Raw genomic sequence first — 24,024 nt, forward strand, 5'->3', positions numbered from 1 at the left:
AACATGATCTAATTATAAAACTAACTACACGTACGAATCTATTAAGCCCAATCAATCTATTATAATAACATATATTACTGTAGCAATTTAGTGTCTAATCACGCCCTAATTAGGATAATTAGATTAGCAAATTCGTCTCGCAATTACAAGCAAATTGTGCAATTAATTTTTTTTATTTTTCCGATACTTAATTCTCCATACAAGTGCTGCAATATTCACTGTGATATTTTTGAAATTTTAAATTTTGGATCTAAACAAGGCCCTAGATCTATGTGGCCACACATCAGCAGTTAAACCACTAATGCCAGAACGCCAATTAATGACGCAACACTGTCGATATTCTCGAGAAATTCTAGAGCTAAGTTGATGGCATAACCGGTTAAAATTTTAGAGATATTAGGAATATAAACTAAATTCATCCGCACAATACATTCAGTTTTAGCTACACTGAAATAGAACCGCGAAGGCACCACTGCCAGCAAGCCTAGAGCAAACCGCGTTAGGAGCGTGGACTCGCACTTCCCACTAGAAACTCACCTCGTTACGTCATCTGTATCGTCCTTGTGATTTTACACCAAATTAATGTGCAATTATACACTTTAAATTGATGATCCATTTGGAATGTTACGTAACAATGAAGACTATTGTGGGGTTCTATTCCTGTGTTTTCTTCGGGAGCGAGCGAACGGATCGACCCATGTTCTGTCTTCCCTTGCGGCCCGGTCCCAGCGCTTTTGGAAATCGCGAAGCTCCGATCGTGATTTTCTCCGGATCTACAGGGTTGAAACAAAATTATGGCGATCTGAGAGAACTATGATTAATTAATGGCATGGAAATCACAAGAAACGAATCGTTGCATAATCTGGATAGCTACAGGTAATTCTTGAGTGTCATTTTTAACATAATGGGCATACATAATTTACAAGTGATGTGACAGGTTTTTTGAACTACAATTCATTCAGTTTCCAACAGCATTTTCGCCAAGACGAGGGATGGGTTAATGGCATTTGACACAACGTGTGCCAGCTAAGTGGTTTGTTAGCTCACCTTTGTTCGCATGTCAAGACCTGCTGGCCTCCCCTGGTTAGAAATTATAACATAAGTTATGGAGACGTCACATAAGAAAACACAGCAATACGACATACAAAACGAACATACTCTTGTTTTTTGTGCTTGAGCAGCTTTTTGACGGAGTAGCTGGGCATTTTTCCCTTGAGTACCATCCTTCCAGAATTTATAAAAACAGAGCAAACATTCAACATTACTTTGAACTTTGACAATGAACAAACAAAATTCATATTTTCCAGAATTCATTCAGCATAAGATGCAGATATAACGCTTGGCATTATTAGAAGGCAGTCTCATTGCAATGTTTAATGCAGTTTCCGCCACCTACCAAAAGATGGGGTATTGTTTCTCCTCAGGAGACATAATTATGAAAGGATTATACGAATTATGCACACAAGTGCTCTCAAACTGTTATTCTCAAGGGCACACAAAAGCCTTATGCGTCATTGCATTAGGAGGCGCAGCTCAAAATTATGGAGCATGCTGAAAATTATTGCCATGATGTGTTGTTCTTATACGTGTAACGAGTACTATGAATTCATGATTTGCAAGAGACAACAAGGTTTTGATCTGCAACAACAAAAACAGAGGTTTCCACAAACCTTTGTTATTGTAGAACCTCCTAATGTCTGCACTCCTCGATGAACTATAAATTCACTATCAACTACTCCGATATTCTTTGTCCTGTCACCCTGAAAGCAGTATAAGAAGAAACAAGTTTATTTGGAGTCTTCACCAAAAAGAAGCAGAAGTTGCTTGGACAGTGAGGTCATGAACTTAGAATTACTGCCGTATGGATTAAAAGATGTTAGATGCTTAAGAACATAAATAACTAAATAAGTATTTATTCCTTAAATCAGTTAACCTCAGGCAAAAAGGGAAAAAAAAAAGACCACTTCCAATAGATTGTGATAGAAAAGTTATATTGATTGACCACATGAAACATAGTGTTATATGATTTTTCTTGGGAATACTAATCATAATTTACAATTTCCTCATTGCGATAAAAATATTTATTGAATGAAGAGAAGCTGCATGAAAAACCTAATCAATAGTTTAGACACATTAAATCATAAAGTATGCACAGTTATTCAAACAACGGTTTTTATCAAACCTGAGCACAATACCCAAACTTGTAATCAATGCCCCATCCATGGATAAGATCATTCTGTAAAAATACAATGTAGATATATGAATACCTGGTATAATCCACATAAATCAATCAGGTGCAAGAGAAGAGAATATCACACAAACTATTTTCTTTTTCCTAAAACAGGTTGATTATTTGTCAATGTCTCAGGCCCTGTTTGGAATCGCGTTTCTCGCGTTCGTGATGGAGTTTGAGCGGGATAAGCGGAATAACCCTGCCAAACGTTCCGCAACAGACGCACAATTGGGAGTCGCCCGTGTTGTGCAGTTGGAAGAAATGAACTGGGGATCCGCGATTCTGAAAAGCGGCCGCGGAGCTGCGTTCGCGAAAACGCATCGCGCGTTTGTCGTTCGCGGAAACAAATAGGCCCTCATACTCTTTTAGCAATCCAGACAAATGGAGCAGTGAAAATGCGTGGAGTATTGAAGGCACTGTAGTGAGTTCATAAACAACTATGAAGCTAGGACCAAAGACACACCCATAACATGAATCTGATTCAAGTATTCTCCACAAGTAATAATGACACAAAATGCCAACATATGTAGCATCCAAACTAATCTTAGTTGTGAATACTAAAATGCAAAAATATATTGGGCCAATGAGACAAGTAGTTAGCTCATATCTCATATATGTTTTACTGCTTCAGTACTCCATATTATTTCAGAAAGAAGAAAATACAAAGGTGTAATACATTTCACAAAGAAAGAAACCGTAAAGACTTAAACCATTTCAGAAAGAAACAAAATGTGAAGAATTAACACCAAGAGAGGTTAATGTAGAGCCAGGATCCAAAATGCACTAGCTTTGCCTGTTTGGGTTTGTGTCCCAACTCTTTTCAACATAGTTAATACAGTTATGCATGTTTCCAATAACTCCGACTCCAAATACAAAAATGGGCAGCTAAGCCTACACCATTCTGTACAACTCAAGCCCACAGCTTATGGACCGTTGAAAAGAAAACAGTCATATTGTCTGATACAATGGTAAATTAAAAAAATGTTAATGCAAACATTGTTAAGAAATCATACAAAGATAAAATGTACCTGGATAAGATGCCATACACATTGCCAAGCAGATTTTGAGAAAACCGGTGCCATGCCCTCAACCCATCTATGAATCAAATAATTATTATGTCATGGACAGCTCTCATTGTCGCAAGCATAATGTGGTTACTAAATAGTAAGACGATACAGATGTAACGAGATCAAATAGAAAAAATATAAAGAATTAATCAGTAAAAATTTCTGTTATAGCACAAGAAAGGGTTTGAGAAAGAAAATATACCCAGAACAAGGCGGACCTTCTCTTGAACATTCTTTGTTAGCCCGACTAACTCTCCTATACAAATACATATGTTGTTTCATTTAGTTATGCTGTGACCACAAGTTTCCAAAATAAATGTGAAGTACCTGAACTTACCTATGAAAACTTCCTGATTTTTTACGAACAGTTATTCGGTGATGAATTTCGGAAAGTTTAGAGTCAAGACCTGGTTGTGATATCTCCAGTCCTTCTGATTTAACTATATTTAAGTATCTGAAAGGAATTAATGCATTAGCTAAATTGGTGCAGAGATTTCGATCAATTGAACTCTTTTGGGGGAGAACATTAGTATAAGGTACAATTTCTTCACAGATTTCTCCTATCTGGAACAAGTACTTAAGTTGCTTACTTTTAAGAAAACACATAATATATGCCACCAAGGACATACCTGACATACTAGTAACAGCTGTACCATGATTAAAAAAATCCAATGCACTGAACTCAGATAAAATTCTACGTTTCTGTACATCTTTCCTTTGTTTCATAATTTTTTACTGCTAGGCAATGATAAGTCTGACAGATTGCTTTCATGTAACACAATACCTTCTTGGGTTGAAGTTATCCACCTCCAGATCTTCATCCCAAAGAAAGATGTACTTATACATGGAGACAACAGCAGGATGGAGGAACCTCTTTGCAAACCACCTATAAAAATAAATGCCTTGTCATCTTATCTTGAAGCTAAATGATACCAGAAATAAAATGAAAGATAGAAAGATGCCCTTTTTCGTTGCAAAAGAGAGAAAAGCATGCCCAATCTCAGTGCAAAGGAAGAAACATCGTACCATTTTGTCTGGTTAGAAGCAGCTATATGTATCACACTTTTGCTCCATGGCAGATCATTCCACCCATTGACATTCCCATCATAATGGAACAATATAGCTGTAAAATTTTCTGGAAGAAACTGAACATTCAAGAGTTACATCACAATTTTATGCGCAATTAGTCCTTACGAAGGTAGTAATGAAGTACCTTCTTCATAATAGCGTCCACACTCTTTTTCTGATTTATACCAGCAGCAATGGCAATCAAAGACTGATCGTTCTGTTTAGACTTCTGGAACAAAAAAACCCACAGAGCATTAGATAACTAAATAATATTTTGTACTTAGGAGGTGGGAACAGCTGATGGTTGTTCAGTTTGACAAGTGAAACCAACAGAAATATTATTGTAATGGAATCAAAGCACTTAAGATGAGTCACCCAATTGACCTGTGATTGCGCATTTGTTGTCAGCCACAATGGCTTCAACTCCACGTCGGAGTTAGACTCCACTATACCATGGGGCAAATAACCAATTCTTGCAACAGGTTTTTTGGACACCTTAACAGCAGCTCTGTCAGACACCTGATGTTTAAATTGGAGGTGCAATCCATGTCTTATTAACAGAAAAATCTGCTTCTGGATTAATATGGAAAAACATTTTTCTGAGTTTTGATCAAAATAATGTTTTCACATACCGTCACAGTATCAAATGGTCGAGATTTTGCTTCCAACTGTAAAATTGCATAATCACATCATATTCATCCATCAGGTATATTTTTGTTCAGAGAACTCAGTTCCCAATAGATCAGGGATATTGATTATTACCGATGTCTGCTTATGTTGAAAGTTAGCCATGTTGTACACCAGGAATATGATGATCACGCACAGGACCAATAGATGGAACCGCAGTTTCATCTTAGGACAGCTATCGCCCCCCTTACCATTCTGTGGAATCAAAAGGTGGTAGCAATATGGAATAGAGATCTCACACTGAACCAGCCTTTTAAATGCTCAGAAAGTGTAGATGACACTGATAAGCAATGAATCATCAAATGAACACACGCAAACTCACCTTATCTTGCAAGGCACTAGTTTTTTCTGTACATCTGGAAACCGATGGATCAGTCTTGTTAAGGTGTCAGGAAGCAACTCAAGCATCTCAGGATCGCTTCATGACGCCCTGCATGCAGGTAATAAAATACAGTCAATATATCATCATAATTTTATGATGTACAATATTGTCTCAGTTCATCCGGGGTGGTCCCCAAAAAATGTTCTTAAGTACAGATAGGAGAAAATCCAGACGTATATACCACATAAAACAAAGGAGAAAATTCTTAACAATCAGAAAACTGAAAGGAGAGCGCGGGGGCGAAATCTCAAACGAATAGGTGGGCATCCGGTGCACGCATCGCGCGCGATTCGCTTTTGTTATTCACAGGGCAGCAGTGAATCAAATTGACAGCAACGGGGTGTGACGCACGCATCGATGCGAGCGGGAATGGGAAAGCTCACACACCGTCGGCGACCGAATTACGCTACTCTTAGCCCCAACCCTCCAGTTGAAGCTCAGGTGTCACCTCGCGGCAACGAGGGCGCCCCAGGAGATCGTTTTCCCAATTGCAGGCAAGAGCACCCAAAAGCACGATCAGAACCAATCCATGATAACACACGGACGTCGGTACTCTCTACGGGTGGAGAAGAAGAAAGCGGAATTACCGCGGCGGCGGGAGGAGCCGACGACGACGCCGCGGCGGGCGGGAGGGAGGCCTCGGTGCCGAGCGCGCAATGGGCGGTGGAGGAGGCCCCTCTCGCCACTCGGCGTGACGAGCTCCGGGCGGGCGCCTTGGCAGCGAGGGCACCGGCGGCGCCGCTGCTGCTGCGGGTTAACGAGACGTTTCGCTGGGCCGGAGCGCGGAGGGATTGGGAAAGGTTGGGTGCGGGCACGGGCACGGGCGGAGGCGGCCGCGGGAGGGCGAGAGAGCCGACGCGCACGCGCGACAGCGACGGTCGGGGTCAGCGCATCAGAGGAAGGGCGACGGGTGGCGCATCGCCCAGGTCCCACCCGCGCCGCGCTGCGCGCCCGTCTCAGTCGTTGCAGCGCGCCCCCACACACGCGGCGGCCTCCGCTCGCGCGACGAGCGCGCAGCTGCCGTTTCGACCACGCGCACGACCGGGTTTCCCGCTCGGTTTGTTGGCTCCCCTCCTCTGCAACACACGTGAACCCATCCCGAGCCCCGTGCGCGAGGCGGTTTTTTCTTTTTATATTTAAAAAAAAATAAAATTTCAAAAATATATGTCCGTTTTAGAAAATTTTAAAAATATACCCCGGTCGCCCTATGGGGGCGACAGGGCTCAAATGTAATTTTTTTTCTTCAAATTTGCAACGAAGTCCCTGGAGAAAAAAAAAGTCTGTCGCCCCCCCAACGGGCGACAGGGCCCTGTCGCCCACCCCAGGGGCGACAGGATCCCCCACTCCCTATTTAAGCCCTGGCCGTCATTCCCTTTGTCATTTGAGCCTAAAAATTTAGGAAAAAAGGGAGGGGTAATGAAGCATCGAAGTATAAACATACCATCTATTGTATGTAATGGAAAATACGGAGAGTGATCAGTGACGAACGTTGAAGTGTATAAATAAACGGTCCACAGCTATCTCATTACAAATAAACATCAGAGATACAAACATCAGATATATCTAACCACTCCTATGGCGTCGGACCCTCTTAGGCCTCTGCTGGGCACGGACATGGCCCTCGAAGCTTTTCATGTCACTAGAATACTAAAAAGCACACATGTAATTAATATAACGATAAGAAATAAGAACTAAGAAATGCATTACGTAATGTGAACCACCAAATTTTACGTCATAATACAACGATAATGAAACACACATCACGCATGCAGTGGCATGTCAGAACCCGTTGCAAACTACGGTAAACAGATTCCGGACTAACCTAACATGCCTTAGGTAATTTAAAAAAAACAGAACAAACACAACGATGCAGCATGTCACTAGCACTAAGGTAGTCCTAGTAGCCGTACCCCCACGTAGCAAACTGCGTTGAGCCTTCTCCGCAGTATCCACCCATTGCAGGTGGTGCAGGCGGTGGTGCCGGAGGCGCAGGGCCCTTCTTCTTGTGACAAGGGCAGTTGCAGTAAGGAATAGTGCATGGTTCATCCTGTGAACCGGCTGCATTGCTGGTATCATCAACTTCGTCGTCTTTGTTACCCTCGCTCACTTCCTCATAATGATTCACCTTACATTCCAGATCAAAGATCTTTATCTGGATGTACTCGATGAACTCATGAACAGAATCAATTGATGCAGGATCTACCCACCTAGTAAAACCACAGTTTTTTGGAGCATCGGAAGACTGCAAAACAAATTTCATGTAAGGTGTCTCATTGAAGATAAAGAAATGAAACAACCGAGTATTACCCATGCGTGTGGACATTTAAAGAAATGCCGACCGCCATCCATCCCGTCGGTGCACATCTGCACTAAGCAGTCCTCACCATGTCTGCATTTTGGCAACGGTTCTCTACGGTTATCGTATTGTCGAAGAGGAGTTTCATTGGTAAATTCACTCTTGTGCTGTGGCGGAAACTCAAACACTGGTTCCGGAAAGGAATCAGGTCCAAGAGACCCCTCCCATATTATGGGGTCTCCCTTTCTTCCCCCTTTTTCTTTCCCAAAACCATAGTAATTCTTCCCGCTAGACCCACCTCCAAACATTGGGTATACAATGAGGTTTGGTGTTTGAGTTGTGCTGGGAGTTCACAAACTTGGGAGTATTTATAGGCGCACAAAGGTCTGATACCCGGAGTGTGAAGTGTAAATGCACCTAAAAACCTACATGACAATACAGTGAAGAGGCTAGCTGACCTAACACTGAAAAGGCTAGATTCGATTCTCGAAATGACTATTCGATTCATCTCTGTGCATGCAGACTCACATCACTGCATTGCTGCCACTCGGTCGATCGCGCCTAGATGCCCCTTCCCCACTACACGCCACAGACCTTCGCTGTATAATGACAGGTCCGTCATCCTCGCCAGAGAGACTGCTTTGAAGGTGAGCTGGTGTGGTTGCCGTGTTGTCACATCTTCTTGAAATGGTGGAAGAGCACTGCTATTGGGTTGTCGTCTTTTGTCACGTATGTCTGGGCAAAGAATGCGACATTTGGAAAACCCGTGATCGCCGTGCTGAGCAGTGCAACCTGTGATCTCGTACTCGCAGCTAGATACACTATGGTTCCTATTTTGAGCTATTCGAGCGTGTAGTCGTCATCATCGTCGGCGGGATCTCGGCCGCTAAATTGGGAATCATGCCGCGCACGGTAACCCCGATGTCTTGGGGTATTCACAGCTAGGAGGAGCACCTCTTGGGATCTCTCAGCAGCAGACACCGCAGCCCCTTTCGCGTCCTGAGCGACAGGTGAGGTCTCCGGATGCTTTTTAGTATTCTAGTGTCATGAAAATGTGTGCTTTTTAGCAGCAGACCCCGATGTATTTCTCAGTTCTTAATTCTTATCATTATATTAATAAAATGTGTTCTTTTTAGTATTCTAGTGACATGAAAAGCTCCGAAAATATTAAGGACAAGTTCAAAGATTTCGTAGACTCCTGGCTACAACCGCAAATTAATGGTAAAGGCTACAACACACAGAGTTAAACTCTCAACTTAAAACATAAACAACTAATTGCAGTGGCATGTGCACGCGACAAGATAATTTCTTGTTGCATCTAAACCTACCATGCCTTATGGAATGTAAAATGCCGAGATTTCATGGTACTACTCTACTGAGTGCACTTAGGATATTTGCCCTTCCTAATTGCTTCGGGCCCGGCTTCCTTCGCACGGCGTGCCCTCTCTCGCTTTCTCTCCCTGTCAGCTTCACGTTCGGCCGCCGCCTTACGATCCACCTCCTTCATCCTCTTGCGGATCTCTTCTTGCTCTTTCTTGCGCTTCTCCTCTTGCTGTTCCTCGTGCTTCATTCGGCGTCAATGTTCTGCAGCCCACCTTGCTTTTTGTTCCACAATGTCCTTTGCCTGCTGGGACTGCACGGTGTCGAACCACTGCATAAAATCACAAAGAGGCGGAGGAGACTTTGTCCAACACAAGTTAGAATCATAACTCAATGTTAGGTCACAGAGAAAAATAGCGTATGTTGTCCTGCTACCTTGGCCCGATCTTTGCCGTATCGCTTAGGTGGATCATATTCGTAGTTCTCACACATAAAGAATCTCATGCCGTAGTCATCTCCTAAAACCTCAGATTGCATGAACTTGCATAACGAACCGCAGAAGCACATTGGCACATCAATTCCTTCGGGTACGGTGGCTTTACACTTGCTCCACGGAATGTAGGTTGATCTTAACGAAGACATTGGCGCTATAGTATGGTGCGCCAAATAAAAAACAATAATTTAAGCAATGCACATATCGTATACCAAATCGATGCGTGAAAATATAGGTACTGTCATAATTCTATTGTCTTATACTGCAATATCAATAAGGTATTGTCATAATTACTGCAATATCAATAAGGTATTGTCATAATTATATTCTAATGTATAATTATTTTATTTGAAAAAGTCTGTAATAGTACTCAAATTGTAATACTAAACTAGTGTTTTAAAGCATCAAATCTAATTCAGCTAATCTGCTAATTAAATTAAATTGTTATACAATATCAACGCATTTATACGGAAGTTACCGGTAGATCACAAGTGTGGAATTCGGCAGAGCTTCGCCGCTTCCCTTCTCCTCACCCCTCTCTTTTTTTCTGGATTTTTTGTGGATTTTTTTAGGTCAAATGAGGAGGGAAGCCTTATATAAGGGTGGCCTGACCCGGTCGCCCGTGGGGGGGGGGGGGCGACAGGCCCCCCTGTCGCCCGCAGGATGGGCGACCGGTCCCCCTGGCGCCTGCAGGCTGGGCCGCCTGGTTGGTCGGCGGAGGGGTGGGCGACAGGGGGCGACAGGCCCTTTTTTTTTCTCCAGGGACTTCGTTGCAAATTTGAAGAAAAAAAATTACATTTGAGCCCTATCGCCCCCCATAGGGCGACCGGGGTATATTTTTGAAATTTTCCAAAACGAACATATATTTTTGAAATTTTAACTTTTTTTAAATATAAAAAAGAAAAAACCGCGTGCGCGAGTGACGAAAGGCAAGCGGCCCACGAGCGGATGCGTGCAAAGAGAAGAGCGACGCACAGCGGCACAGGCGCCACCGGCCCAACACTGCTCGAACAGTTTTGGCGTGGAGTTTTGATCCGGTTCAGCCAGTCCAGTACTCTCCAACAGGTAAATGTTGTTTTCTTGGTGTTTTAAGCATCAGCTGACACTGACAACAAGCAGCAACAATTGCTCAGACAGACATGTTGGTGCAGTTCTGCTCGTCCAGATACCTTGATCTGGATACAAACATTACACAGTCAGACAAGTATAGCTAAGCCTAACTGGACAATCTCTACAGGAAAAATATGGGTTCCCTTCTAACTGTCCTTACTCCTCAGCCCTTACAAAACAACACCAAAAACAGCTAACCCTTCCTATTACATCAGCTTGATTACTGGGCCATAGCTTTTTTCTGCAACCTAAACACCACTGGAAGGGACTAGCCTATGATATGGTTAAGCTGTACAGAGTTTCACCGGCGTTGAGCTGATGGTAGCTTCATCGCCGGGTCTTCTTGCCACCTTTGCTGAGGCTATCCTCCTGTGCTGCAGCACTCCTCTTCCTGCCTTTGCTGGGGCTATCCACCTGTGTCCCAGCGCCCCTCTTCCTGCCTTTACTGGGGTTATCTTCCTGTGCACTCTTTGGAGGCCGACCAACGCCTCCCTTCTTGGCCGACTCATTTCTCTGGGTATTCTTTTGATTAGCTGCTAATGATGCATCACTTCTAGAGCTCTTGCCCTCACCTCCTTCCTTGGCAGTAGCTTCCCTTGAATAAACCTTGCCTCCCCTTGCATCACCAGGGCCAGGGCATCCCAGCTGCTGGGCTCGAGCATTCTTCTTCACTGCAGAGGCACCAGCTGTTCCCATCTCTCCACGGATCTTCAAGAGCAAGCTTGCACCCTGCTTCACAATTTTGCAAGAAAGGTCCCGAAGCTCAACCGCAGCCATGTGCTCTAATGTAGCCTTTGGGTAGAAGGCTATTACATTATTCACAAAAATGAGAATATCTCTCAGAAGCTCCTTGGTGGAAGAGATGGCACCGTTCTTGATCTTAGAGTGAAGGGTCCGGAAGTCCATATGCCGGCGAATCATCTTCTTGTATCTAACCCTTTTCCTCTGTAGACGAAAAGGTAAGAAATGAGATAAAATTCAGATCCAAAAGTGTACATGCTATTTGGCTGACATTGAGAATGATTTGATAGCACAATTAATTTTGAGAAGTAAAATAATCCTTGTAGCACAACTATATGAGCACAAGCACTGCATAGTTTACCCAATTCAACAAAAGACCAACTGCAGCCACGTCATAAGAAAATAACCTAAGCTAAAGACCCACAAAAACCTGAGTTGACTAACCTCTTAGCAGGAAAAACAGTTTAGCAGTTCTAACAGAAGTTTCAAAACTATTTAAGACACACTGAAGTATTCCTCTCATCATTCCAAAACAATTATTGCAAGGTATCTAGGTCATTTCCTTGCATAGCTCTCTCAATCATGACCTCCTTAGTCTTTATCAAAGTCAAAATAAGCCCTATATTAATCAGTGAAGGAAGTGTATACTGATAATTTATACCATCTACAGAGATACAAAGGGAATTAAATTCGGTGAATTCATCATACCTGGGTATCAAGTTGCCGTTGCAACATCAAACAGTCGCCTTGAGTGGATATAGTTTTCAAAATCTCTGCCAACTTTTGCTTAACTCTTTCACTCACAAGCTGACCACATTCTGCTTTTGGAGCTTTCAAGCCCTTCTTCACAACATCAGGTTCTGCTTTGCGAGTTTTCAAGCCCTTCATCATAACATCAGATTCTGCTTTGTGAGTTTTCGAGACCTTCAAAACATCAGATTCTGCTTTGGGAGTTTTCGAGACCTTCAAAACGTCAGATTCTGCCTTGGGAGTTTTCAGGCCCTTCTTCATCACATCAGATTCTCCCTTTGTAGTTTTCAGACCCTTCTTCATTAGGCCAGATCCTACCTTTAGACTTTTGAAATCCTTATTCAGCACACCAGATTCTGCCTTTGGAGTTTTCAAACCCTTCTTCATCACAACTGATTCTGCCTTTGGAGTTTTCAAGTCCTTCAAGAAGCCTTCAGAGGACCCCTCCCTCTCTATGCATGTTGTAGATGTAGGCTCACCATCTCTACTACTATCATCACCTTTGATAATAGTCCGTCTAGCTCTCCTTCCTCTTTGCTTTCTAGAGCCCCAAAGCAGGCTGTCTTTGGGAAAGCCCTTCTCAACTTGATCCTGAGGATATGACTCATCCGGTGACTGATTATTAGCCTGAACTGAATCGGTATCACACTGCTGCACCTGCTGAGCTTTCTGACTGTTGCTTGCTTCCTCTGTGAAACTAGCTGCTGATGATCTGTCTCTGGATGCTTCTTTACCTGAGGAAGTATCCACTGTATTTTCAGAGTGCGAACATGATTCGGTATGACTGGTACGACATTCAGAACTCCCATCACCATGCTTGCTATTGCTGAGGCTTTGAATCACAGATTGGAGGGATCTGGAAGGGTAAAAATAAGATCGCACGTTACCATAACGTAGAGAAAATCAGAAAGTTGGCAAAGTATCAAACAATCACTTGCTTGGATGAAAAAAACAGATTGCATCAAGGATAGTCGAATATAGGAACAAAATACCAACAACTCAAATGAAATGCAAAAGTGCTCGGATAAGGGTGAAAAAAAATGGCACTAACCCAATAGAATTTTCCGACTTCTCCAATTCCCTTTTCAGTTCAGCAACTCTCTGCTTGCGTAGCTCTTCAAACCAAGCGCTGTATTGAAGCAAATAGAATGATCAGAACCCAGATAAATGTAAGATACTTCATATCGTAAAATTATCTATATTCAACTGCTGCTGCCATCTGAAAGACACCGCAATGTCCTACATTTTCGCATACATAACTTATTATTTATGGGATTGAGAATCCAATCTTCAAACTGAGGTTGGTGATCAAGTGGTCCACATTTTAATGTTTTTTCTCCTCTTTGTTCTCTGGCAAGTTATCCCCTATCCAGCCTAAATCAGCTCAGTGCTGGAGTAGTAAAATGCCAACTTAAAACCCTGAAATCACCAACCCACATATAGAAAGAAGTGTAACCATTTCTACTGGTCGGGTGCAGCCTGCAGACATGCTAATATCCTCTATTATTTAATATGTTAAAAATGGGGCCGACAGTGCACATCTTATCTTTTGGTAAAACAGCAAAATTCTTTTCCACTATGATGCACTATATGATGAATAAACACATGCTATATGTTCAGAGATTCATGAAGATCTTATTCAGCTCCCACAGCATCCTAGGCAACATGAGTCCCTAAAAAGGGACTAAATCCATCTAAGTTCAACTTCTTAATATACATAACGATATGCAGTAGGTGTTCTACAACGTGCAAATTAAATTTGCAAGGTCATGTAATGGACAGGCAGGTATGAAGTATGCACATCACAGATCTACACTTACTTGCATGCAGAGTAGCGCAACTGTATCTCTGCAAATTTTGCTTCACATTCCTGCAAATATAAACAACTGTAAGCAACAAACTCATATGCAACACTAGTAGCAACAACTCAATCAGTCTGCCATAGCTTCTAGATGATAATAGAACCGCTAAATTGCAATGTAATAAGACAGAGCTTGATGCGTAAAACTAGTTACACAAAGAGGGCACATCATTAGGCTCAAGGTTCCACTACATGGCTACATCTGCATTGCTGGAAAAAGTCAATATAGTAATATCAAGTTAAACATGCCTGGGAGATTATAAAGCAGCAGCAGAGCCTTTTAGTCCCAAGCAAGTTAGGGTACGCTGCCCAGGAAAATTTTCTTGTTTCAAAGAAAATATTTCATTTCACCTAATAGAATGATTTGATTGCCCCTTGTGTGCAAGTTTAAAAAATAGTGTGAAGCATTTCAGTGGCTATCAGAACATCTGAGCAGCAATTTGAGCACAAACTGTGCAATGTGTGTCATCATTGCGTTGCTAGTTACTGTGGCACACACACTTCATTAATGCCTACTACATCGTTGTCCTTGTGACTGGGCTCCCCTTTGTTAAACTCAAAATAATGGCATGGTAAATCCTATTTAATCGTACAAGTCCCTACAACCAAGCATCTAAGATCAGCGACTCAGCATTTCTAGAATCGCACAGCCCTACGGGCATTGCAAAATCAAGCATTCGCACAGGTAGGGCCACGAAACCCTAGCCCCAATTTTCGCTCGAGACAGTTATCCCGGGCCGGTGGGGCCCAAAGGCCATGCCCTAATCCGTGTCCTAGTCGGACGCGAGCTGCACACACGAGCTAGGGTTTGATAGGGTGCGGGGTGCGGACCTCGGGCGAGAAGGCGCACGGGGAGCGGGTCCGGAGCTCGTCGGCGACGGCGGCCCACGCGGCGCCCCCGTGGCGGAGCACGGCGCCGCCCAGCACCAGCTCCTCCCACGTCCCCCACCCTCCTCCGCCGCCGCCGCCCCCTCCCACCGCCACGACCACCATCGGGGTGCCGGCTCTGGTCGGCTTGATCGCGCGGGGTGGGCGGTGGATAGCCAGTAGGAGCCGGAAAGGGTGGTCAGGAGGAGAGGAGAGGAGGGGGACGAGGTGTCGGGTCGTCGCGGTTTCGGGGAGGGTTGGTCTGGGCTTTCCCCTGTTCCGCCCGCCTGCTGTTTCTCGGGTCCGGCTCGCGTGGGCGATTGGGATTTTGTGAGCTGCTATTTCTGGGTCCGTGGTGCTATTTCTCGGAGCCGCGGACCCGGGCGGGACCGCGCTTGGGATTTTGTGAGCTGCTATTTCTGGGTCCGTGGTGCTATTTCTCGGAGCCGCGGACCCGGGCGGGACCGCGCGGGAGAGCGTGTGCGAGGAGTGGTGGGGCCCCACCCCGCGCCGCGCCGCGAAACACTTTTCACTCGCCGCTTCGCTTTTCACTCGCCGCACCCGCAGCATGTTGCACCGGCGGAGTTTGGAATCGGATGAGGCGACGGTGACTGAATTGGGTCCGTGTCGGAAACGGAAAAAGCACTGGACTGTCATTGGATTGGATACTAAATCTGAGTATTAAATTCGGGTTACAGATTCCGAATCCTACTTTCTTTTCCCGTTAAATCTGACAGTGAATTGGATTCGAACTTTTTCAAAAGCATTTTAATGAAACGGAGTAGGAGTTCAGGAGATAAGGCACCTTGTGCGGTGAACTTAAATCATAAACATTGAGTGATCCACTGGCCGAACATAATCAAATTCTAATATATCGATTTCAGTTCTTGTATTTACATATTGTCTAGGGAACCATTCATGATCACATCAAGTGATCTGGAACCGGAACCAGGAGCCGAGAAGTATATTGTGCAGACTACAAAGTTACAAGAATAACTTCGAACTAAAAAAATTGACCAGAGATTTAGAGGAGCATTATGGCAATGGATAAAACACGGTGCATTCTTGCATCCTGCTACTGTATTCCATCCTTCTTGCGTCGGCCAGAGTATCCTACTACTGCATCAATGATCATAAATGCGTCTTCACAGCATGGGAGAGAACTGATGGGAGAGAACTGCATTCCAATTTTGAAGCACAGGCCCCACATTTTCACCCCACCTTCGGGACCGCCTACATGGAAGCCTTTGATGCATTACTTACCATGCGAGTTAAGTCTTGGACAACTTCAGACATCGGTGGCCTAAATTCTGGTTCGTGCTGCACAAGAAGTTTCAAGTTAGTCGTGTGTCTATCTTCACGTAAAGGGGATGACAGATCTAAGATCAGTTTGTTTTACCTGAATGCAGCGGCTAATAATGTCAGCAAAACGAGACAGTGCCTTTTCAGAACACTGTCCTTGAATGGAAGGATCTACCATCTTTGCTATGGCATCAATATCATAGAGCTGAGAAGTGGCCCATCGCACCAGATGTTGTTCAGCCCTTGGACGTGAGCTGCAATTCCATTCCATGTCAAACATTGTTGAATTGGCTGGATCAGAAATTATCTTCAAGAAAAATGAATGTGCCACGTGAGCATGCAAAATGGATTTTTTGTTGTTTATGTAAAATGTTACCTATCATAAGGTTTACGCCCTGTTAGAAGCTCCAACATAACAACACCAAAGCTGTAAACATCACTTCGATCACTTACGGATCCAGATTCATGCACCTCAGGGGCTTCATAATGGAATAAGGTACGGCCAGACAACTGACATACAAAGAAGTACAGGCCTTATTAAAGATGAAATAATAACATTCACTTCTTTCTCAGGAAAACAATGATTAACCAGTACTTCTTTGAAATGAACTGGTGAACTTTCATGAAATCAATATATCATAATCAAAACTCAAAGGATACATTGTAGATGCAACTTTAAATTATAAGTATCAGAATATCAAGAAAACAAATAGCTTTGTGCCTCTGTACTATTTGAGATGGTTATAAAATGAAAGGAGAAACATAGCACAGCAGCCCAAGAGCAACACGGCATCATGCATGTTTTAGCTGTATCTGGCTTCACATTTGCTTTTACGTATAATTTTGCAGCTAGATATTTATATGTGGCCAATACAAGCCTCTTTCTTTTCTGAAATAATTAATGAAATACAATACAAGCCTGTTTCAAAAGACTTAACTAGCATACAATAGATAGGCCAGATCGTCAGGACTCGAATAGTAGAAACAGTGCCACCACAAGTTTCAAGTATCCTTTAAGTAAGAAAATTTAATACAAAATATAGTCATTATCATTTTTTACCTGAGATGCTGATTTTGATGCTAATGATGCAAGGCCAGATTCAGAAATATGCACAACTAAGGTGCTGTTTAGAAGAACAACAGATGGTTCAAAATTCTGATGTACAATTGGTGGTTGGCAACCATCATGAAGATGCCTGCAAAAAATTATATGAATAGAATTTTCAGAAATCTTTCTGAATCATGGCACACAACTCAAACAAAATAAGATGGAGCAAATTGTTATGCTTACTGTAATGCTTTTGCTGCCCCCACAGCAACTTGGAGGCGAGCATTCCATGATAATGGCTTGCTTGAGTCATCTACATAGTGGAGTTCATCATGTAGAGTCATCTTGCTACAGTGTTCATAGACAAGTAGTCGCTGCTCAAACTCCGCACAGTATCCAACAAGCCCAAGTATGTTAGGATGCCTCAGTTCAGAAATGCTCACAACTAGCTCAATAAAGGCATCCACTGGTACTTTTGAGTTAAAAGCATCTATCTTCAAAACTTCCAGTAACTGCTTACAAAATGAGTGTAACAATTTCAGAACAGATGATTGTATCATCAACAAATACATAAAAAATAATTAATTCCAATATTCCTGGACCATTTACCTCTCCATCAGGAAGTTCAGCCAGAAATACCTTACCAAACCTGCTATCTCTTATGAAATTTTCCTCACTGAAACTATTGGTATATTGTTGAAGGGATGCAATGGAAAAGGACTTGACAGTAGTTGTCAGGTCTATCTTTCCAACTGAAGGTACTCTTCCATTTCTAGTACGAACACTGGGATTGACGATCACCTTTTCAGGTCTACCTTTCCAAGGTTGTGCAAAAGGTTGCGTAGAATGCAGCTGTTCCTCAACGAAAGTATCAGTCTTTTCCATATCAATTACATGCTCTTTTTGCTTCATTGCAACCACCCGAGGAGCAACTGGAATGCATGTGTTATGTTAACTTTAATATACTCAAACTTGCAATATATACTTTGGATTTCTGATACTATTGAATTTCAACTCATTTACCTGCCACCGGTGAGTCTGATTTCTGCCCATCTCTTGCATCATAAACCACATTTGAAGCTGCTGCAAAAACATTATTTAAATGTAAATGATTGAGGAAAATACAGACCCTGCTCTGCCAGTATTTCTTTCAAGTTTCCTGTACTCAAACTTGCAAGGCAATGAAATGGTGATACTTGTATGAATTTCCCCAGGTTTGAAGCCATTCACCTGATGTTGGCATTTTTAACTTATGGTCCTCCTTTGAATCAGAAACAATATGGGAAGCTGTGCATTAAATTTTCAGATGTCAAAACTAAGGGGCAAAGATCAGAAAGAAATTAAAGGCAGATGACAGAATGGGTGTCAAGTGATATTACTGGAACCTTTCCCAACATTATTCTCGAGTTTTACTGGTGGCTCCTTGATTTCTGCCACTTCCTTGATTTTAGGCTCTCCAAGCTTCTGAGGCACCCTTCCCATCTTGTTTTTGGTATAAATGTCATCCCTTGACTTTCTTTCTTTGCACTTGGACAGACAGTACATTGCTATTAGAACAATAACTACTGCTGATACCACCCCGATAAGGATATATCCAACTAATTTGATTGTGGAAATGGTACGTTTTCCTGATCCTGGAGTACTTCCTCCTTGAACACTAGAAGAGGTTGAAGGTTCTTTTGAGGGGACATGCCTAGCTGGAGGTGAGACTGATGGTAATGGTGTTTGCGCTGCAGGAGGCTGAGCGGATGGGGCTATGCTGGTATTGAATGGGTTCCCATCCTTCCTGTGCAGTAAATTAAATCAAATAAAATTACATGGGGTATTGTAAACCCATAAAGAAACCAACTATACGAGCCTGATCAAGCAGAAGCTTATAAGTTCTTACTTAAAGTTTGGCAAGTTGAGTAACTTCACAGGCACAGGACCAGAGAAAAGATTGTTTTCTATGTTCCTGTTGAATTAAACCAGTTGTGGTAAAATAAGCCAGATATTCAATTTCATTGAAAGGCCAATTCAGTTGCCCTTCGAGAAAAGAAAAGAAATAAAAACCATAATTGAGTAGGCATACAAATCTTGGAAAGGAAGATCTTGCAGCACATCAAGGGTTCCTGATAGTTGATTGTTCTGAATATGCCTGCAATGGTTGTGGGAAATTAGGCCATTCACATTATTAAAAGTTCATCGTGAAAGAAAGTGCAGAAGACTTCAATACTCACAGGCTAGTCAATGCTGTCAAATTTCCCATTGAAGGTGGCAGCGGACCGGTTAAGTTATTAAAAGAAAAATCTCTAATCAAGAAAGTTGATTGTCATTACTAACTTGCTTCAAATTATCAGTTAGTGATAGTATGGAATAACACTGTAAACCAAGTTAGAGTGTTCTTACAAATTCGCTAGTCCAGTGAGTGCTAAAAATGCATCCGGTATATCTCCAGATAATTGATTGTTATTGAGCGACCTGCAAATGGAAGAACGCAGGAGGGGAAGTTTGAGAAACCATCATGGAAGTCTTAATTTTCTCTGATGAAGGCCTGTGAATTTGTATTGGAAATAATATACTTACATGCTTGTCAAAAGTGTAAGGGATGACAATGTACTTGGGAGGTTACCACTTAGCTGGTTAGCTGAAAGGAAGCTGTGATTGATAGAAAGGGCTTAGTACCAAAATAGACATGAAGGTGAATGGAAAGCAATAGAATGCTCACAATTTCTGCATTGTGACTGGTAAACCATCGGGTATGGTTCCGCCAATATTATTGTTGCTAAGATCCCTAAATGAGGTAGTAAATCATGAAGTGTTAGGTGCTAACTTGATAGAATATCACGAATTCAGAACCAGGCAGACTGGCATCTGAAACTTTACACATATTCAGCTTACAAGGTGATTAATGATGTGAAATTCCCCAAAGTGTTACCCAGCTGTCCACCCAGGTTTGCACCGCTGAGAATTCTACAAGAGAAACATGCTGCATTGTTCAGATCACCAATTAAAGGGGGTCATCGAGTAGAAAGATTGAAGGAAAAATACATGAGCACTGATCATACATGGAGGTAATATTTGAGACCACGCATGAAACACCCTGCCAGCCCTCATTGCAGGGGTCACCGCCATTTGCAGTCCAATTTGGCAGCTGCGGTGCTCCAAGCGCCGTGTACAAGCCATTTATCGCAAACACTGATAAACAGAACAGATACACATGACATAAGGTACCAAAACATAAATCAGTGCATTATCCGTTTGCGGTAAGTAAATTATACGGTACAAAAGGACGCCTAAACAATCTGGTGTCCCGCATGAAGCTATGGAACCAATAATGATGTTTATTCTACGCTCATGAATACTGAATTTAAGAAAATAGTAGCAAATATCAAGGAGGACTATACAGACCATCTTGCTCGTAAGTGTATGGCTGACAGTGCGGTAAAGCGGAGAATAGCAGCAAGATGACGGCCGAAGCAACCAGGGGCGGCGAGGACGCGCGCTGCACGCGCGCCGGCTTGCTCATTGCCACGACCTTATCCCTTCAACAATCCCCCAACGCGGGCATCAGCTGCCGAGCGACCCCAGAGGATGAAGGTGACAAAGTCGAGCACGTTACTCTGATCTTTGGAAATAACGATCAATTTATGAGTCCGTGAGGATTACAGCCTGGAAGTCAAAAAAAAAAGGGAGGGAACAGTAAGAACACAGGGGGGATATAAGGAAACGAGAGGCGCACGAGGAAGTAAACAATGCTGATCCCGCAAGATTCTTGCAACCACAAAAACCGGCCAAAATTCCGCAAGGAACTCACAGCATCTGGCGAGAGGGGAAAAATCCAACTTCTCGCTTCCGGTGACCGTACACTTGTTAAACAAATTCGCTTAACATCCTCTTCCCATGGTAGTGGGCGCATCGGCGCAAATGGGAAACCAAAGCGGGGAAGAGAGGAGGAGAACCAGAACAGCCAGAGAAGGAAAGCGAAGAAGAAACCCTGATACCTGCGGCAGATTCCTGTCTCCACGGCAGCACTGCACTGCGCAACCAGCAAGTCCAATCTCTGCCGCAGCCGCCGCTTTACCGAGACGCTCGCCACCGAAAGCAAGCGACCAGCAGCAGCCCGGCAGCGAGTGCGATCCTCCTTTCCTCGGGCCGCGTTTAAAACTCCCCGAGCTGAGCTCGGAAAGCCTTGGCCGCTAAGGATTCGCGCTGCTCGGTGGAGAGTGCCAGTGGGGGAGAGGAGAAAGGAGACGGCGAGACAGGGACGGGCTCGACACGCACAGCGCAGATCTATCTATCCGTTCGTCGCAACTCGCAATTAGGGGTGGTAAAGGGCCCAACATTTTGAACTAGAAAATCTAAGGATCGGGCCCTAAAAGGACTGGGCTCTAAACATATGTATTTTTGAACTAAAAATTTTAAGGGTTTTATTGGGCTGTGAAGAGGCCATTAGGGCCATGGCCCATTACCACCCCTACTCGCAATCCGTCGCGGGCGCTGGAAAAGGAGACAAAGCGGCCAAGCGGGGGTCGTGTGTTGACTGTTGAGGCGGGACTGCGGCGGTGGGGGGCGAGGGGACTGCGTCTTGTGTTGACTGTTGATGAGTGCGCGGAGCGGCGAGGCGAGTGGCGAGCGGAACAGCTGGGGCAGGCAGGAAAAGGACAAAGCCCCACCAAAGCGCTCTGCCGCTTTCGAATCCAGGCCTGTTTGTACCACCCGTAAACGAAAAAAAACCGTAATCACAAAAAAATGAAAAGAAATCTTGCTAATTTGAAATACTAAATGAAGTCTATTTACAAAACTTTTTGCATGGTTGGGCTGTAAATCGCGAGACGAATCTAATGAGACTACTTAATCCATGATTTGCAACAGTGATGCTACAGTAACCATCCGCTAATTATTGGTTAACCATGGATTAATTAGCATCATTAGATTCGTCTCGCGATTTACAACCCATTTGTGCAAAAAAAATTGTAAATAGACTTGATTTAGTACTTCAAATTGAAAAGATTCCCACGCAAAAAATTTTTGCCCTTACATATAAGTAAAAGGACTAAACAGGGCCCCACCGCTCTGCCGCTGCCAGCGCCGGGAATGAGCAGTGATGGCGACAGCGCCACAGCGGTTGTACGGAGCAGCTCATGGGTTTTTTTTGTTACGAAAAAAGAAATAGGCGTCTGAAATACGGTGCGAGCATTTCGGCCCTGAGGGCTCCGGCGAGCTCTGGCTTCTGTACTGTTCATCTACTATTGGTTACTGTTCACTAGAGCGGGAGGAGCTAGACATTCCTAGCTCCGGGGCTCCAACCTCCTCCATGTTGGCTGCAGCATGGAGCAGGCAAAACGGCTCCGTTCTACAGTGTCACAAACAGTGAAAAACAGTGCTACGAAGCCGGAGTCGAAGTCGGAGCCCTCAAAAAAGGCCTTCAAGTTTTCAACAGGTCCGGGTCTGGGGCGAGGTAAAGAATGATGGTCCTTGCCTTTCGATTTCTAGCAACGCTGATGGCGTTGGCCACTGGCCAGGGGCCAAATTGATGGGTCACGGAATGATCGCACCGTCCCCCTCCTACCTCGTGAGCCCTTTTGTCCCGTCTTTCCAGCCGATTCCAGCGAAAATTCCTGGGGGCGCAATTCCAAGCTCGCCGTCACACGCTCCCACATCACCTCCGAGCCCGCCGCCGCTCCCGGCTAGTCGGCATGGCATCGGATCCGAGCGCCGCCGGCTCGTGCCGTCTCCGAGCACGCGAGAGGACGGACTGTCGGTGTATATGTGACTCATGTATAGAGTGTTATGTACAGGATCTATATATCACACCTTTCTAGAGTTTAGAGAAATACAAACGATTACTTTCTCCTACATGGTATCATTCGCTTAGGTCTCTCTCCCCTCTCTCTTCTCTCTTCAGCCGCTGGCCTCCTCCTCCTCCCTTCCGCTCTCCTCTTTCCCTCCTCTCCCATTCTCTGCTCCGCGCGCCGCGTGGGCCGCCGCCCCTTCCTCTGCTCAACGCGGCGCCTGGGCCCCTTCCTCTGCTCCTGCTGCTGCCGCCGCCGCCTAGAGCCGCGCGGGGGCCATGGTTGCTGGCGCTGGGGCCGCGCTGGCCGGTGGAGGTGCTGTCGCCGCCGGGGCTGGTGCCCCTGCCCCTGGATCCGCCGCGCTGGCCGCCGTCCCTGGCGCCCCTGCCCCTGGATCCGCTTCCTGGGCAGGGGCGCCGCCGCCGCCGCACTGGCCGCCGTCCCTGGCGGCGCAGGCGCTGGGTCCACGAGCACAGCCGCCGCCGCTGCCACGGGAGACCTGGCCACCGCCCGATCCGGCCCCAGAGCGAGGGACGCGCGAGCGCTCACGCTCGGGGTGGGTGGCCAGCGTTGCTACACGGGCCAGCGGCCCAGTACAGGCCCAAGCTGGAGCGCGCCCACCCAGGGCTGCCCCTGGCCACCGCCGCTGGTGCTGCACCTGGCCCCCTGGGCCGCCGTCGCCGCCCCTGCTCATGGCATGGCATGGCCGTGGCCCCAGGCCGCCGCCTCCGCGCGCTCCCACGCCGAGTCGCAAGCCGCACAGGCCGTCGCGCCCGCCGCGCAGGCCGCGCGGGCTGCCGCCTCCCTCGCCGCCGCGGAGAAGCCCTACTTCCTTGTCCCGCCCGTCGTCCCCTTCATTAGTGACGAAGCATGTGGAGATCGTCCTACACACGTGCGCGACAGAGTCGCCATCGGCGATGTTCTGGTACTCCATGTCCCGACTACCTCCTAATTTGCTAACATATTCACCAAGGGACTGCCCTCCTTGACCTTCTCGGAGTTTCGCTCAAACCTCAACGTAGCCG

General features: G+C 44.8%; 3 protein-coding genes across 9 annotated transcripts; all 3 read right to left on the bottom strand.

Annotated features, from left to right (window-relative positions):
- Nucleotides 1–372: 372 nt before the first annotated feature.
- Nucleotides 373–6,299, bottom strand: LOC120661695. 2 transcript variants are annotated; one of them, XM_039940612.1, is made up of 16 exons: nt 6,025–6,299; nt 5,378–5,485; nt 5,131–5,250; nt 5,001–5,036; nt 4,753–4,887; nt 4,514–4,597; nt 4,327–4,445; nt 4,085–4,186; nt 3,638–3,754; nt 3,503–3,556; nt 3,262–3,328; nt 2,183–2,236; nt 1,671–1,760; nt 1,159–1,224; nt 1,048–1,080; nt 373–773 (listed from the first exon to the last, which is right to left on the bottom strand). In XM_039940612.1, exons 3-16 carry the CDS (start codon nt 5,218–5,220, stop codon nt 642–644), a joined length of 1,179 nt encoding a protein of 392 aa, XP_039796546.1. In that variant the 5' UTR covers nt 5,221–5,250; nt 5,378–5,485; nt 6,025–6,299; the 3' UTR covers nt 373–641. The 2 variants fall into 2 exon arrangements, with proteins under 2 accessions (XP_039796546.1, XP_039796548.1); XM_039940614.1 differs by lacking the exon at nt 6,025–6,299 and adding an exon at nt 5,825–5,918.
- A 4,333-nt stretch (nt 6,300–10,632) lies between these two features.
- LOC120661696 lies at nt 10,633–15,188 on the bottom strand. The gene is made up of 5 exons (XM_039940615.1): nt 14,840–15,188; nt 13,968–14,017; nt 13,199–13,276; nt 12,106–13,003; nt 10,633–11,601 (listed from the first exon to the last, which is right to left on the bottom strand). Exons 1-5 carry the CDS (start codon nt 14,999–15,001, stop codon nt 10,984–10,986), a joined length of 1,806 nt encoding a protein of 601 aa, XP_039796549.1. The 5' UTR covers nt 15,002–15,188; the 3' UTR covers nt 10,633–10,983.
- Nucleotides 15,189–15,713: 525 nt separating this feature from the next.
- Nucleotides 15,714–21,520, bottom strand: LOC120661697 (protein STRUBBELIG-RECEPTOR FAMILY 3-like). 6 transcript variants are annotated; one of them, XM_039940620.1, is made up of 19 exons: nt 21,209–21,520; nt 20,616–20,876; nt 20,273–20,402; nt 20,106–20,177; nt 19,933–19,998; nt 19,791–19,862; nt 19,614–19,685; nt 19,445–19,516; nt 19,297–19,362; nt 19,114–19,179; nt 18,611–19,011; nt 18,456–18,512; nt 18,249–18,305; nt 17,835–18,157; nt 17,469–17,737; nt 17,238–17,373; nt 16,554–16,687; nt 16,275–16,431; nt 15,714–16,195 (listed from the first exon to the last, which is right to left on the bottom strand). In XM_039940620.1, exons 2-19 carry the CDS (start codon nt 20,731–20,733, stop codon nt 16,109–16,111), a joined length of 2,355 nt encoding a protein of 784 aa, XP_039796554.1. In that variant the 5' UTR covers nt 20,734–20,876; nt 21,209–21,520; the 3' UTR covers nt 15,714–16,108. The 6 variants fall into 6 exon arrangements, with proteins under 6 accessions (XP_039796554.1, XP_039796553.1, XP_039796552.1 ...); XM_039940619.1 differs by having other exon boundaries at nt 18,249–18,308; XM_039940618.1 differs by having other exon boundaries at nt 18,605–19,011.
- Nucleotides 21,521–24,024: the final 2,504 nt, after the last annotated feature.

Source organism: Panicum virgatum, chromosome 2N (genome assembly GCF_016808335.1).
Source record: "Panicum virgatum strain AP13 chromosome 2N, P.virgatum_v5, whole genome shotgun sequence".
NCBI classification, from domain to species: domain Eukaryota; kingdom Viridiplantae; phylum Streptophyta; class Magnoliopsida; order Poales; family Poaceae; genus Panicum; species Panicum virgatum.